Source organism: Anolis sagrei, chromosome 5 (genome assembly GCF_037176765.1).
Source record: "Anolis sagrei isolate rAnoSag1 chromosome 5, rAnoSag1.mat, whole genome shotgun sequence".
In the NCBI taxonomy this organism is placed as follows: Eukaryota; Metazoa; Chordata; class Lepidosauria; order Squamata; family Dactyloidae; genus Anolis; species Anolis sagrei.
Genome location: NC_090025.1, coordinates 174,063,161 through 174,076,898, shown reverse-complemented (window position 1 = coordinate 174,076,898; position 13,738 = coordinate 174,063,161). Strand labels below are relative to the sequence as shown.

Genomic DNA, 13,738 nt, shown 5'->3' with positions numbered 1-13,738 from the left:
ATCTATCTATCTATCTATCTATCTATCTATGGCTGGAGTTACCTGTTCCAACTTACAAACAGATTCAACTTAAGAACAAATGTACAGAATATATCTTGTTTGTAACTTGGGGACTGTGTGTATTTGCAGATCTTTGAATTATCCAGAGATCTATCAGTACATTCTCATTGCCTTCCTGACCATTCCATGGTATATCATATCTTACTGAGTTACTTTTCTTAGTTCTAAACTGCAAAATGTGTAAACTCTGGGATGCTGTAGGATTTTGGGGCAGTATGGCCATGTTCCAGAAGCATTGTCTCCTGACGTTTCACCTGCATCTATGGCAGGCATCCTCAGAGGTTCTGAGGATGCCTGTCATGTCATAGATGCAGGCGAACCATCAGGAGAGAATGATTCTGGAACATGGCCATACTACCCAAAAAACTTACAACAACCCAATGATTCCAGCCATGAAAGCCCTTCGACAATACATTGTGTAAATTCTCTTGGACCATTAATAGATCATTTGTTTTGTATTTATTTTAATACAGCCATTTCATCCAGTATGAATTGGTTGTTCCTTGCATATGCTGATGTTTCCTTACTGGGATCACTTTTCAGACCTTCACTTCTGAAGGCAGGTGATAGAACTGAAAGCCCCCCCCCCCCCTTGTCCATCCTTCTGATGCAATTTCTGTCCTGCTTTGCAGTTTATTGCTGCTGCTGCCTTGCTAATGTCTCCTTGCCTGGAATTGGTGGGACTGTTCCTGAGTCAAAGCCTTTCTTCTACGTCAATGTGGCTGATATTGAAATGCTGGAGACAGAAGTGTCCTATGTGGCATGTGAGTATGCTGAGTATGTTCCGTTTCTGAATGAGTTGTTGCCTTTCATCCTGAAGATCCTGCACTTCTGCTATGGCAAATATTTGGGCCAAAATCCAGGTGCTGCCATTGTCTATTATCGTAGAGGTTTGGCCCTGAACATGAAGCAACCATGGAAAGCTTTATACATTCAGCAAAATTAAATATTATATTTTCCAGGATGATACCTTTCAAGTTTTCAGGGTTTTTTTTAGAGTGTAAGAATGCTTTTGGGACAGCAGAAACTGTTAAAGGCAGTATCTTGAGAAGGCTCAACTGAATCTCTGCCTTTAAGATGCCTCTTGCATCTAATTCCCTTTTTGGAGAACACCTAAACATGCAATATTCAAATCACCCAACCATTTGTAATTATGTATGCTTTTAAGGAATTCTTGAATTCTGCTCCACACCTGCCAAGCATCAAATTTTTATGCAAATTAAGAGAACATAGAAATAGAATGAGTATATAAACATATGTGAAAATCAAACATACAGAAAGTAGATTGCAGTTTCAAACCAGCATTGAAGAAGTGGTTTCGTTATACAGGTGGTCACATAGGAATTCCTAGAATCAGTCTGAGGTTCGGTTGGTGATTGTACAAACCCCAGAGCACTGATGGGCATTATGGCCTATATTTCATGAACTATTGTGGGAGTTGGTTATCTGGCTGCAGCAGTTGTTTGAAGCTAGCTTCAAAATGCAATAAATAGTCAGTATAGATGGGAGTGGAAGCCCCTGGTGGTGCAGTGCGTTAAACGGCTGAGCTGCTGAACTTGCTGACTGAAAGATTGGCAGTTCAAATCCATGGAGTGGGGTGAGCTCCCGCTGTTAGTCCCAGCTTCGGCCAACCCAGCAGTTCGAAAAGATACAAATATGAGTAGATCAATAGGTACTGCTTCTGCAGGAAGGTAATGGTGCTCCATGAAGTCATGCCGGCCACGTAATCTTGCCGACTGTTTGGCATAGAAATGGTGATGAGCACCACTCCACAGAGTCAGACACGACTAGACTTAATGTCAAAGGGAAACCTTTACCTTTATCTTATAGATGGGGCTAATTACACAGTTAAGTGATGCTGCCTTAAGGGACAGCCACACATCTCCAAGTCTGATTTTCTGGCAAACCTTAGGGTAAAAGGTTTAAAGCACAAATAAAACTATTGCAAACAAATCACCATAGACATTGTGAGTCAGGATCGGAGCCTCTAAGATTCAGGTACCATGTAGACAGGTAGAATTAGTGGTCTGGTTTGCATATTATCTCAGAAGTCAAACACTCTACTTAGGTATAAAATATTAGAGATTTTTATTTGGAAACCATGAAGTCAGAACCATCTGCTTGGAAGACAGTCTGTGCCTAGCTGTGGGCAGGAATTGGTGCATACTCCCCTCCTTGTTTTCAATGGGACTACGTGCAGTTAACACCACCTGGATTCAGACTCATTTTCTTGCTGTTTTCTCTGCAGGCACAACAGAGAAAATCTTTGAAGAGAAGCGGGATCTCTATGATGTCTATGTGGATAACCAGAATGTGAAAACACACCATGAGCACCTGCAGCCACTCCTGAAGATTAACAGTGCAGACAAGGAAAAATACCGGAGGCTTAATGATCAGAGGTAGCTTCAAAGGCTAGCATAGGAAACGGTGTCCTTTGTTTACAGATAATTTTGTGTGTTGGATTTGGAAGCAAATCTGTATTTACCAAGTTCAGACTGTTCCATTTTTTTCTAAGGGTTTTGGAAACGACTGTTCTTAAAATCAAGAGCCTGGAAATATATTCTGTCAAAACTTCAAGATGTCTGCTACCTAAACCTAGTTCTCCCTAACAGCATTACATGTCAATCAAATAACCCAGAAGTTGCCCTTAGTTTTCTTGAGTCAAGTGGGATGTATTCTCTCATGAGAGACTCTAGGGAAAGAGCCTCAAATTCTTCAGGTCTGAGATAGATAGATAGATAGATAGATAGATGATAGATAGATAGATAGATAGATAGATAGATAGATAGATCATGTCAGAAGCGAGTTGAGGGTACAGTTATAATGCATAAGAAACCACAAACAAAGTTAAAAACTTGACATTATGCTCAATGTCCTTTGGCCAGAAACTGGTAACTTGTAGTGCCTCTGGTGTTGCTATGAGAAGCTCCCTCATTGTTCATGTGCCAGGACTCAGACTCCATTGTAATAGATGGTCTGTGGTTTGTTCTTCTCCACACTCGCATGTCGTGGATTCCACTTTGTAGCTCCATTTCTTAAGGTTAGCTCTGCATCTTGTGATGCCAAAGCACAAATCTGTTCAGCACTTTCCAGGTTACCCAGTCTTCTTTGTGCCCAGGAGTGAGTCTCTCATCTGGTATCAGCCACTGATTGAGGTTCCGGGTTTTAGCCTGCCTCTTCTTGACTCTGGCTTGCGGAGGTGTTTCTGTGAGTGTCTCTGCAGATCTTAGGAAGCTGTTTCTTGATTTAAGGCTTTGGCGTGCTGGCTGATATCCGAACAGGGGATGAGCCAGAGATTTATTTATTTACTTTATTTATATACCGCTTTCCTCAGCCCTCAGGCGACTCAAAGCAGTGAACAACATCGATACAAAATATCACGAGACAAGTATAGGGCAATTAAAAACAATTGAAACATAAATCATTAAACATCAGTATAACAATCATTAGCGCCTCATCAGTAGAGATGTCACTGTCTTGGTCCTATCATTATTGACTGATACTTCCTGATGGATGTCAGGTGGTGCAATACCATCTAAACAATATTATTTCTCCAGTGGTGTGGGGCATAGACATTCTGTGATAACGCAACATGTCTCATTAAGGTGAAATGTATTCCACACTGGGCATGCAACAGAGTAGCAAAGCACAAGAGCAAATGGTCTGATATGATGGACAATCTCTATGGTTTCTTCATCTAGGCAGATGCTGATGTACTCCCAGGAAGTCGATGGGGACTGCAGTTCTTGTGAAGAAGACCTCTTCATCCTGTAAGTTGTTCATATGAGATTCTTTAAGGAAATGCTCCATATTAAAATTAAAATCTTTATTATGGTCATAGACCCTCATAAGGAGAGGGAGCTACAGTCTCATAAAAGCACTGCACATTAAAATCTAAAAGGCTAGAAAAGAGAGATATATTGAAGTCATTGTTCTGCATCCTAGTCTCCAGAGCAGCAGAAAACAATCTTGCTCCCTCCTCCCTATGACTTCCACTCGCATATTTATACATGTCTATCATGTCTTCTCTCAGCCTTCTGTTCTGCAGGCTAAACATGCCCAGCTTGTTCTCATAGGGCTTCTCATAGGGCTTGTTCTCCAGACCCTTGAGCATTTTAGTCGCTCTCCTCAAGATACATTCCAGCTTCACAACATCTCCCTTCAATTCCTGTGGCCAGAATTGGATTCAGTATTCCAGGTGTGGTCTGACCAACGCAGAATAGAGGGGTAGCATGACTTCTCTGGATCTAGACACTATACTTCTATTTATGCAGACCAAAACCCCATTGGCTTTTTTAGCTGCCGCATGACATTGTTGGCTCACGATTAACTTGTTGTCCATGAGGATTTCCAAGGTCTTTTTCACACATGCTGCTGTCAATCCTGGCATCTCTCATTCTGTATCTTTGCATTTCATTTTTTCTGCCTAAGTGGAGTATTTTCCATTGGTCCATGTTGAACTTCATTTTGTTACCTTTGTCCCATCTCTCTGGTCTGTTAAGATTGTTTTGAATTTTGTTCAGTTGTCAGGAATTCTGGGAGTTGAAGACCCAAACAGCTGGAGAGCCGCAGTTTGAGAATGCCTGCCTCAGTCCATAACTTTTGACAATAGAACGACCCTGGAATTCACATGTCTTTTGCATTCTCTCTCTGAAGGTTCTTCATGGAGCAGAACAACCGGATATTTCAGACTCTGATGGAGGTGTCAGCCAGCCAGGACAAGACACTGACAGCGGACCATGCCCGGGGAATGGGCTTGGATCCCCAGGGGGACCGTAGCTTCCTTATGGACCTGCTGGAAGTCTATGGCATTGATGTCATGCTGGTCATTGATAACCCTTGTTGTACTTAAAACAGAAGATGTCCAAAGGATGAGAAATGGAGAACTCATGAGCGAGGGGATGGCAGCAACTCCAAAGACTATGGGATGCAGGAGGGCAGCTTCACTGGAACTCACCGCCACTTGTGTCATGAAGGATTGCCTTTTATTTAAGAGAATTCTTTAGAGAAAGTGTTATTTATCTGAATATATTTTTCTCCTGTGGACTGTCATTTTCAGATATACCACAACCAAGATGTGACATATGTCCTCCTGGATAGACTGTCCGACCATGCTTTCCCTCTTTGGGTTCTGTTGACGGTTTTCCTTCCTGTCCGTCCCATTTGCTCATAAATAACCCAGCATAAGCATCTTTTGAAAGCCTAGTCCAGCTGTGTTGGGTGGAGAAAGCACTTTATTCTCTTGGGGACCAATATGAAAATAATAATAATAATGCTGCTTTGATATTCCATGACTTGACTATAGGCCAGGAATGGGCAAACTCCAGCTATCCAGGTGTTTTGGACTTCAACTCCCACAATCCCTGGTCTCAGGCCCCTTCCTTTCCCCCCTCAGCCGCCAAAGTTTGTCCATGCCTAACCAATAGGTTATACTACTTCATATTAGGTAGAAGCAATCCCATTAGATTTTTTGTTACTCTTACTGCTTGCTTCGTGAATATTTAAATGCTTGAATTCCACCCACTTGGTGTTTCATCTCAACCTGCAAGGTTTAAGGTTTCACTGTGGCATCAAGGGGATAGGTTATAGGAGGACATGTTCCTCTTTTTGCATACATCTGGAAATGTATTCTCCAGATGCTGAATTACAATTCCAAGCATTCCTCACTACTGAACTGTTTATAGGGTGGCTGGGAGTTGCAGTTCAGCCAGAATTGGAAGAACACATAGCTTATAGACTCGAGTATAAGCCGACCCAAAGATAAGCCAAGGCATCTAATTTTACCACCAAAAACTGGGAAAGCTTGTTAACCTGAATATAAGCCAAGAATGGGAAATTGAGCAGCTACTGGTAAATTTAAAAATAAAAATAGATACCAGTAAAATTACATTAATTGAGACATCAGTAGGTTAAATATTTTTGATTGTTCTACCGTATTTTTAAAAAATCCCAGTAAAATAACTCTATAAGTGGAAAGGTAGGGTCAACAAAAACAATATGGTCTCAACAACAACAACAACACTTCATTTGTATCCTGTCCTATCTCCCCATGGGGACTTGGGCCAGCTTCCTACATAGTAACAGGCAAACATTCAATGCCTATATAAACAATGCAAAGCTAGATATAGATCTATAATTATTATATACTAATTTCACATATGCATTTTCCCCTGAAACATTTGCAAATCCTTCCCTTCTATATGTGCATTTTCTTCCCTAATATCTATAGTCGTATATGTCTATCTAGACATCTCTTTATATAGATAATTATACAAATACACATAGATATATAGGTACCTTTATATATTTATCGATATCTATGGGATTTGCAGAGACTTGCAAGTATGTCAGGGGGAAAATTATATAAAATAATGTATACATATAGATACAGATATACAGGTACCTGGAAATCTCTAGATATCTATGTGTATATATAATTTGCAAAGATCTGCAAGGATATGAGGGGAAAACTTCCAAGGTAACAAAAATGCACATATAAAGTTAGATACACACAAAACAGCCAGGAAATTGGGTGGATTTGAAAGAGAGCCATACAGGCAAGGAGGACATGAAATATAGATATATTTCCCTCCTTCTCTCCCTTTTGACTGGAAAACACATTGTCAAGGGAGGTGAAGAGGAGAGAGAACTACATCATATATTGCAACCAATGGCCTCCAGGCTCCGCTGCCTGGCTTGACCCCATTGTAAGCTGAGGGAGGCTTTTTCAGCTCAAAAAAGGTCTGAAAAACTTGGCTTATCTTCGAGTATATATGGTAATTTCAGGCCTATTTAGGAGATTGCACTTGGAGAGATAGCTGCGGCTCATCCTTACTTGCAGCCACCCTCTCACTGAGCAGAAGAGTGATGTCAAATGATTCCTTTCCAAAAGGAATGCACTTGACATCAACATTAACTTTCACTAGTGCTTTGTAGAACTTCTCAACAGCTTGTAGTTGTAGAACTGAACCTTCTCAGTCTTGGGATTGCTTCTCATTGAACTAGGACTTAAGCTATTCCTTGGCTTCTGTTGACCTGTCATTGCTTGTGAAGCAGCCTGTATGGAAGCAGTTTGTGTCTTTGATTATTTGGGAAGACATGGGAGTTCCTAACTAGAGCATCAGTGGTGAAATATTTTTGAAAAGACAGAAGGAAGCAGTAAGGTATGATTGGAAATCTCTTATTTGATTTTATCTTGGAGGAAGGATAGTAAGAGTTATCAAACACACACTTTTATATTCCCTGCTTGCATGAAGCACCGGACTTGGATATTGTGGCTTATTTGACATAGAGAAGAGTAAGATTTTTAAAGCTGTGAAATAACAAATTGAGTGCTCTGTGACTTGAATTCAATTTAAGCAATGTCATGTTGCCACAGTGATTTGTTTTGTGTCAGGAGCAACTTGAGAAACTGCACGTTGCTTCTGGTGTGAGAGAATTGACCATCTGCAAGGATGTTATCCAGGGGACGCCTGGATGTTTGATGTTTTAGCATCCTTGTGGGAAGCTACTCTCATGTCTCTGCATGGGGAGCTAGAGCTAACAGAAAGAGCTTAACCCGCTCTCCCTGGATTTGAACCGTTGACCTGTCAGTCAGTAGTCCTGCCGGCACAAGGGTTTAACCCTTTGTGCCATCAGGAATGTGCATCAAGCTAAGCTCTGTTGCTACAGGTGGCGTAGTTTTTGTAGTAGCTTCACTATTTGTGCCCTTGGTTCACTATCTAAAGGCATGTATATACTTCTCAGAAGCTTTCCACTGGATGTGAAAGGATTTCATTGAGACTTTGCTGTTTTGAAATCAGTACAGCTTCTCCCAAATTGGCATCCTCCAACTCCAGTCATCCAGAGCCAGCATCATCCATCCCACTTGGGGGTAAGCAGCAACCAGGGTGAGTCTCTCCTGTGTCTTGGCAGAAAGAGATATTGTGTGTCTAAACGCTTCACTCCTACCTCAGTGGTCAGCAGGAAGGATTGTTCCCTTGCAAGTACTTGAGTAACTTATTTTATATCTTGAAATGAAATTGAAGTACTTTGCATTTGCTGTAAGTAAATCATTCTCTCAAGCAATTCCTATGGTTGCACCTCTTGGCTCATTATAGCAGAGGCAATTTATGGGCAGGGCTGCCCAATGTCCCCTTTTTGCACAAACCTCAAAGATGCAGCAGGACACTCGCTATTGGAATATCATGCTTGGAACTAAGCAGAGCCTATTCTTAATTTGAAATCTGAGTTTTAGAGACACTAGGAGAGAGATTTTCTTGGCAAACAGGAAGAAAGTGTAGTGCTCTATTATTTTATTGTATTGTATTTATTATGCTCCCTGAATCGGGTTGTCCTTAAAGTAAAGGTAAAGATTTCCCCTTGACATTAAGCCTAGTTGTGTCCAACTCTGGGAGTGGTGCTCATCTCCATTTCTAAGCTGAAGAGCTGGCATTGTCCATAGACACCTCCAAGGTCATGTGGCCAGCATGACTGCCGTTACCTTCCTGCTGGAGCTGTACCTATTGAACTACTAACATTTGCATGTTTTCAAACTGCTAGGTTGGCAAAAGCTGGGTCTAACCGCGGGAGCCCACCCCGCTCCCTGGATTCAAACCACCAACCTTTTGGTCAGCAAGTTCAGCAGCTCATTGGTTTAACCCGCTGCAACACCAGCGGATCCATTAAGGAAAATGGGATAGTCCTTAAACCTGAATAATTAATAGCTATGAATTTTTGAATCAGGAAACAATGCAGGGCTTGGGAGGGCATTTCTGGAAAAAATAAAAAAATGATAGTAATTGATAGTAATTTCTCAGATTCTTGGCCACTAGTGCTAATATTTTTACATTTGCCTGAAATGTAGAAATTTAGCAGGTAAAGCGCTTCTGCCACTATGTATGGTCATACAGTAGTATAAAACATCATTTTATTTGTGTGCGGCAGAAAGCTTTTGATAAAAGTGCAGGAGCAACTGGCATTTTTTTAAAAAGCTGGCAATGTGCAAGCAGGTTCAGCTACAACTGTCAAAGCTATCATCAAAGTATGCAACATTCTGAAAATAAGGTTCTTTGTTGTTGCATTTGCCTCGTTTTTAAATGTAGTGCATAGAACTCTTTCCCACCTGGTCTGTTTTATTTCCCTGGCCTCAACCATGCAACTTTTTGTTCTTTGGGAAAGAGATGGGTATTTGATCATTTTCCCTATTTAATGGGTGTTTGTTTGTTTGTGCGAGTGATCCACTTCCTTCTCTTGACACTTTATTTGTAGGCAATATAAACTGTTCACAAGAGGAAAGCCTTGAAGCAGCAACAGCCAATAAATGAGGTATTTTAAGAGTTCACGCAAGGATTGTTTGTAGTGCTGGGTCTTGGCTCAAAGATATCTTTGTATGGTAAACTTGAAAATGTTTGGCTTGAAACTTTTCTTTTTGCAGTCATGTCTGAAGCTAAGACCTGTGATGATATGGCATGCAAAGGACATTCTGCCACAGCAAACTGCAGCTTCAGAGCCAAAATGCATAGTGAAAAGCTGAATATTTTAATCTGATTTGGTTTGGTGTTTTTTTTCTGTCAGGAGCGACTTGGGAAACTGCAAGTCGCTTCTGGTGTGAGAGAATTCGCCGTCTGCAAGGACGTTGCCCAGGGAACGCCCAAATCTTTTGTTGTTTTACCATCCTTGTGGGAGGCTTCTCTCATGTCCTCGCATCAGGAGCTGGAGCTGACAGAGGGAGCTCATCTGCGCTCTCCCTGGATTCGAACCTCCAACCTGTCGGTCTTCAGTCCTGCTGGCACAAGGGTTTAACCCATTGTGTCACCGTGGGCTCCTATAAATATTCCTTTAACAGATGAATAAGTTCACATGCCTCTATTATGCCACCGGACACGCCATCTGATTTGGTATAAGGTGGTGTACAATGTATGGAAAACAACCGAAACCCTGCATACTATTGTCTTTTCCAAGACTTTTTCAGGCTGTGCTTTGCTTGCTGACCTTCAGGGATAGAAAATACTTCTAAACCTGAAGGGATTGTGCAAAGACCACCCACTTTCAGGTTTATCAGTATTTTCCTGTCCTAAGACCAATTTGCCCTTTAGAATTCTTCTTTTTTGGCAATAGGAGGTTGCTGAAGCCTCAAAGGGGAAATAAGTGATATGTACCTTTCTGAAATTATGCTAGAATAAAAAATTGCAAGTTCTCTGGAAGAAATATGTAGACCCCTATAAATCTAAAATCTGTCCCATTCTACTCTTGCTTGTTTTGGGGGCATTCAAAGACCATTTCTGTAGTCTTTCCATGGCTAGGTGTTACCATTTGACTGGTCCTACTCTGTAAACACCAAGTGACTACTTCTCATTATCCTCTCTTGTGTACAAGAGGATATAGGTACCTGGTATATTGTAACTATGTACAATATGTACAATCTTAATATCAGCTGCAACTTTGTTGCTGAGTAAGCTAGAGTATTTTTTTCCTCATCCTAGGACAGCATGGAATAATTGCCACTGGAGCATTTAAATATACGGTTGCAGAAATATCATTTGAAATTGAAATTTGATAGATAGCCCTTCTTCCAACCAAATTAATAATTCCATTTTAGCTTTTCATGTGGAGACAGCTAAATCCAAGCCACCTATTATTCACTGCTGTCCTTTGTGAGAATATCTTAGTAATCAATACTTTCTGCCTCTCTCCTGTATTGCAAAAACACTGGAAAATACTTTTTTGTCTCAGAAATCAATTACCATAAAACTGAACTTTTGAACACTTTTGACAACGTGATTTCTGCTGGTGATCTTGTAATCGCAACTTTTAGATGACATAGATACAAGTTTAACATGGGCCTGGCAATAAGATCTGCTGCGGGCAATGATCCTGACCAGAATACTAGTCATGAGTTAAGATACTTCTGTTATTTCTCCCAAGCCTACTCATAGCTTTTCTCTTGTGTTGTTTCTGTTGGTGCTGTTGGCTCTATAGGGACAGACAATAATAAATCTGTGATGCTCCCCCTGCTGTACAGGATAAAATGTGCAAGCTTGGTATGTAAATAGTGTTTAATGCTAATTAGGAATGTGAAGATGTTCTCATCTTTCAAGAGAAACTATGATTTATTGAGAACATGGTGAATAACTTAATTTATTTTATCTCCTCTGCATTCCAGGGCTTTTTGTGAGAAAGTCATTTGTAAAATATACAGAAAATATATGGGAAAATGTATTTTGCAATAAAACCCCCCAAAATACAAATAATATTTGGAAAATGTCCAAGCATTCAGTCTTATCCAGCTGGGAGAAAACTTGTGAATTTATTTGTTCTTATTTAGTTGGAATGAAATTAAGAGTTACACTCCTAATTTTGATAAGGACGGAAATTACTCATATTTCTCCAGCTCCTCATTTAAAAACAAAATATGACACACTTGTGTGTTGAACACAATTGGTATTTTTGCGTGTTTACAGATATATCACCTTACTGGTGAACCACTGTCCCTTCTTTTATATATATTTAAAGACATATTTGACTCTTGCTTCCATTTTTTTTTTCATTTCAGGAGCGATTTGAGAAGCTGCAAGTTGCTTCTGGTGTGAGAGAATTGGCCGTCTGAAAGGATGTTGCCCAGGAGATGCCTGGATGTTTTGATCTTTTTACCATCCTTGTGGGAGGCTTCTCTCATGTCCCCACATGGAAAGCTGGACCTGACAGGAGCTCAACCAGCTCTCTCCAGATTCAAATCGCCGACCTATTGGTCAGCAATCTTACCAGCAGACAGGTTTAACCCATTGCACCACTGGGGGACCCTTGCATCAATACTCCAGAGTAGGCATCCTCAAACCGCGCGCCCCAGCTGTTGGGGTCTCCAACTCCCAGAAGGCCAATAAGCTTGTTCAATTGTCAGGAGTTGAAGGCCCAAACAGCTGGAGGACTGCAGTCTGAGGATGCCTGCTCCAGGGTGTATATGATGCTTTCTAACAATAGGCACTATTCCTATCACTGGCTAGTTCATGTGTGCACATGGATCATTTGATGTGGAGGCAGCTGAGTGTATGGACCAACCTTTGAAATGTCTACTGCATGATGTCATATGTGGCAATGATGGGCTCTGATGGCCCTCTTAATTCATGTAAGTCAAATGGTAAATATATATCTGTGAACCAAGTCAAAACATCTACTGTGCAAGTAACTGCTTGACTTTTTACCTCTCATAAATAGCTGCTAGCTTCACTGCACGGGTCTTTGTGAAAAAAGAGGATTTTATGCACACACATCCTCCAGAAAAAAATGTTTTTATAAGAAAAAGGAACTTAGTTGTATTTGTCCCTTGGTATCTGCAAAGGATTAGTTCCACATGGCATAAGCAATTTCCCCTCTCTCCCCCAGTACCAAATAACATAAGTTCCTATTAAAATGGTGTAGGACATCCCATCAAGCACCACGCAACAGAGTATTTTTCCTGTCTTCCAGCTTCTGGGGAGCCCACGGATCCATCTTCAAGCAGCTTCCACGGGGACAAGGCAAGTAATTGGAGGCAGAATTCCTGCTCTACTGTTCAACAACAAAGGAGTTCTGCCTTCAATTATGTCTCAGTGGAAGCTGCTTCCCATCTATTTCTATCTGCAGTGGACTGAATCCACAAGTTGTAAATCTGTAGATATGATGGGCCCACAGTATTATTGTGGGTTACCACCAAAGGCTACCAGCCATCAAAACATGGAAAGCTATGACTCCAATCTCCTACCATAGCTTGCATGCTCTTTTCCTGTTGGCTGCATCAAGGTTAGCAACGAAGTGGGAATGTCGCCCTGATACAAATTTAGATGCACGTTTTTGAAGAACAAGACATACTGCTCTTCCACATAACACTGCAGGTTTGGGTCTAAAGTGACTACCAAGTCTAAAAATGCTTTAGGCAAGATGTCACATTAAGTGATTTTAATTACCTTAAGAATATGCTTTTTCTCTCCTCCCAAAGTAAAATTGTGTATTTGTTGCATAAATGGTTGTGAAATTCCCAATAGCTAACAATGCAGGCTCAAGAGTGCGTATACATATATACACGTAGATGCTATTGTGATATTGCCACATGGATAACAAGCTGAGTTGATTCTGGTGTCTCTGCTGAAAACGTGTAAGAATGGTATGATTGGCAGCTAGGCTCTTACTACATTGTGACTAAGCACCTTTTCTGAGCAGTATAAATATTACCAGTGGCTTTCTTCATTTCTCAGTAAGAGGAAGTACTGTACTGTCTATGGATTGCGACTGCTTCCATGGAGCCCAAGAGGGAGTTATGTGTATATATTCAAAATGATGTTTTTTTACTCTATTAAAACTCACTTTTAACACATTTATGCTTTGTGTAAATTCATTATTCTTGAACAATGTTATGAAACATGGATAATTCCCTAACAAAATTTTCTTCCTGATTGGAAATGTGTTTTTTTATTGTTGTTTATTTGTTCAGTCGCTTCCAACTCTTCGCCATGCCAGAGCTTTCTGTCAGTAGTCACTACCCCCAGCTCTTTCAAGGTCAAGACAGTCCCTTCAAAGATACCATCCATTTCCCCAGTATCATTATCTTCTCCAGGCTTTCTTGTCTTCTCATTATGTGGTCAAAGTACTTCATCTTTGGCTCTAATATTCTTCCCTCCAGTGAGCAGCCGGGCATTATTTCCTGGAGTATGGACTGGTTTGAACT

General features: G+C 40.8%; 1 protein-coding gene across 1 annotated transcript in view; it reads left to right on the top strand.

The window, feature by feature from the left end:
- Nucleotides 1–13,387, top strand: part of DENND11 (DENN domain containing 11) — a 43,210-nt gene extending 29,823 nt beyond the window's left edge. Inside the window, exons 6-9 of the mRNA XM_060776827.2 lie at nt 693–824; nt 2,309–2,459; nt 3,762–3,830; nt 4,717–13,387. Of these exons, the coding sequence (XP_060632810.2) occupies nt 693–824; nt 2,309–2,459; nt 3,762–3,830; nt 4,717–4,912 (548 nt within the window). The 3' untranslated portion in view covers nt 4,913–13,387. The remainder of the gene's footprint in view (nt 1–692; nt 825–2,308; nt 2,460–3,761; nt 3,831–4,716) is intronic.
- The last annotated feature ends 351 nt before the right edge of the window (nt 13,388–13,738 follow it).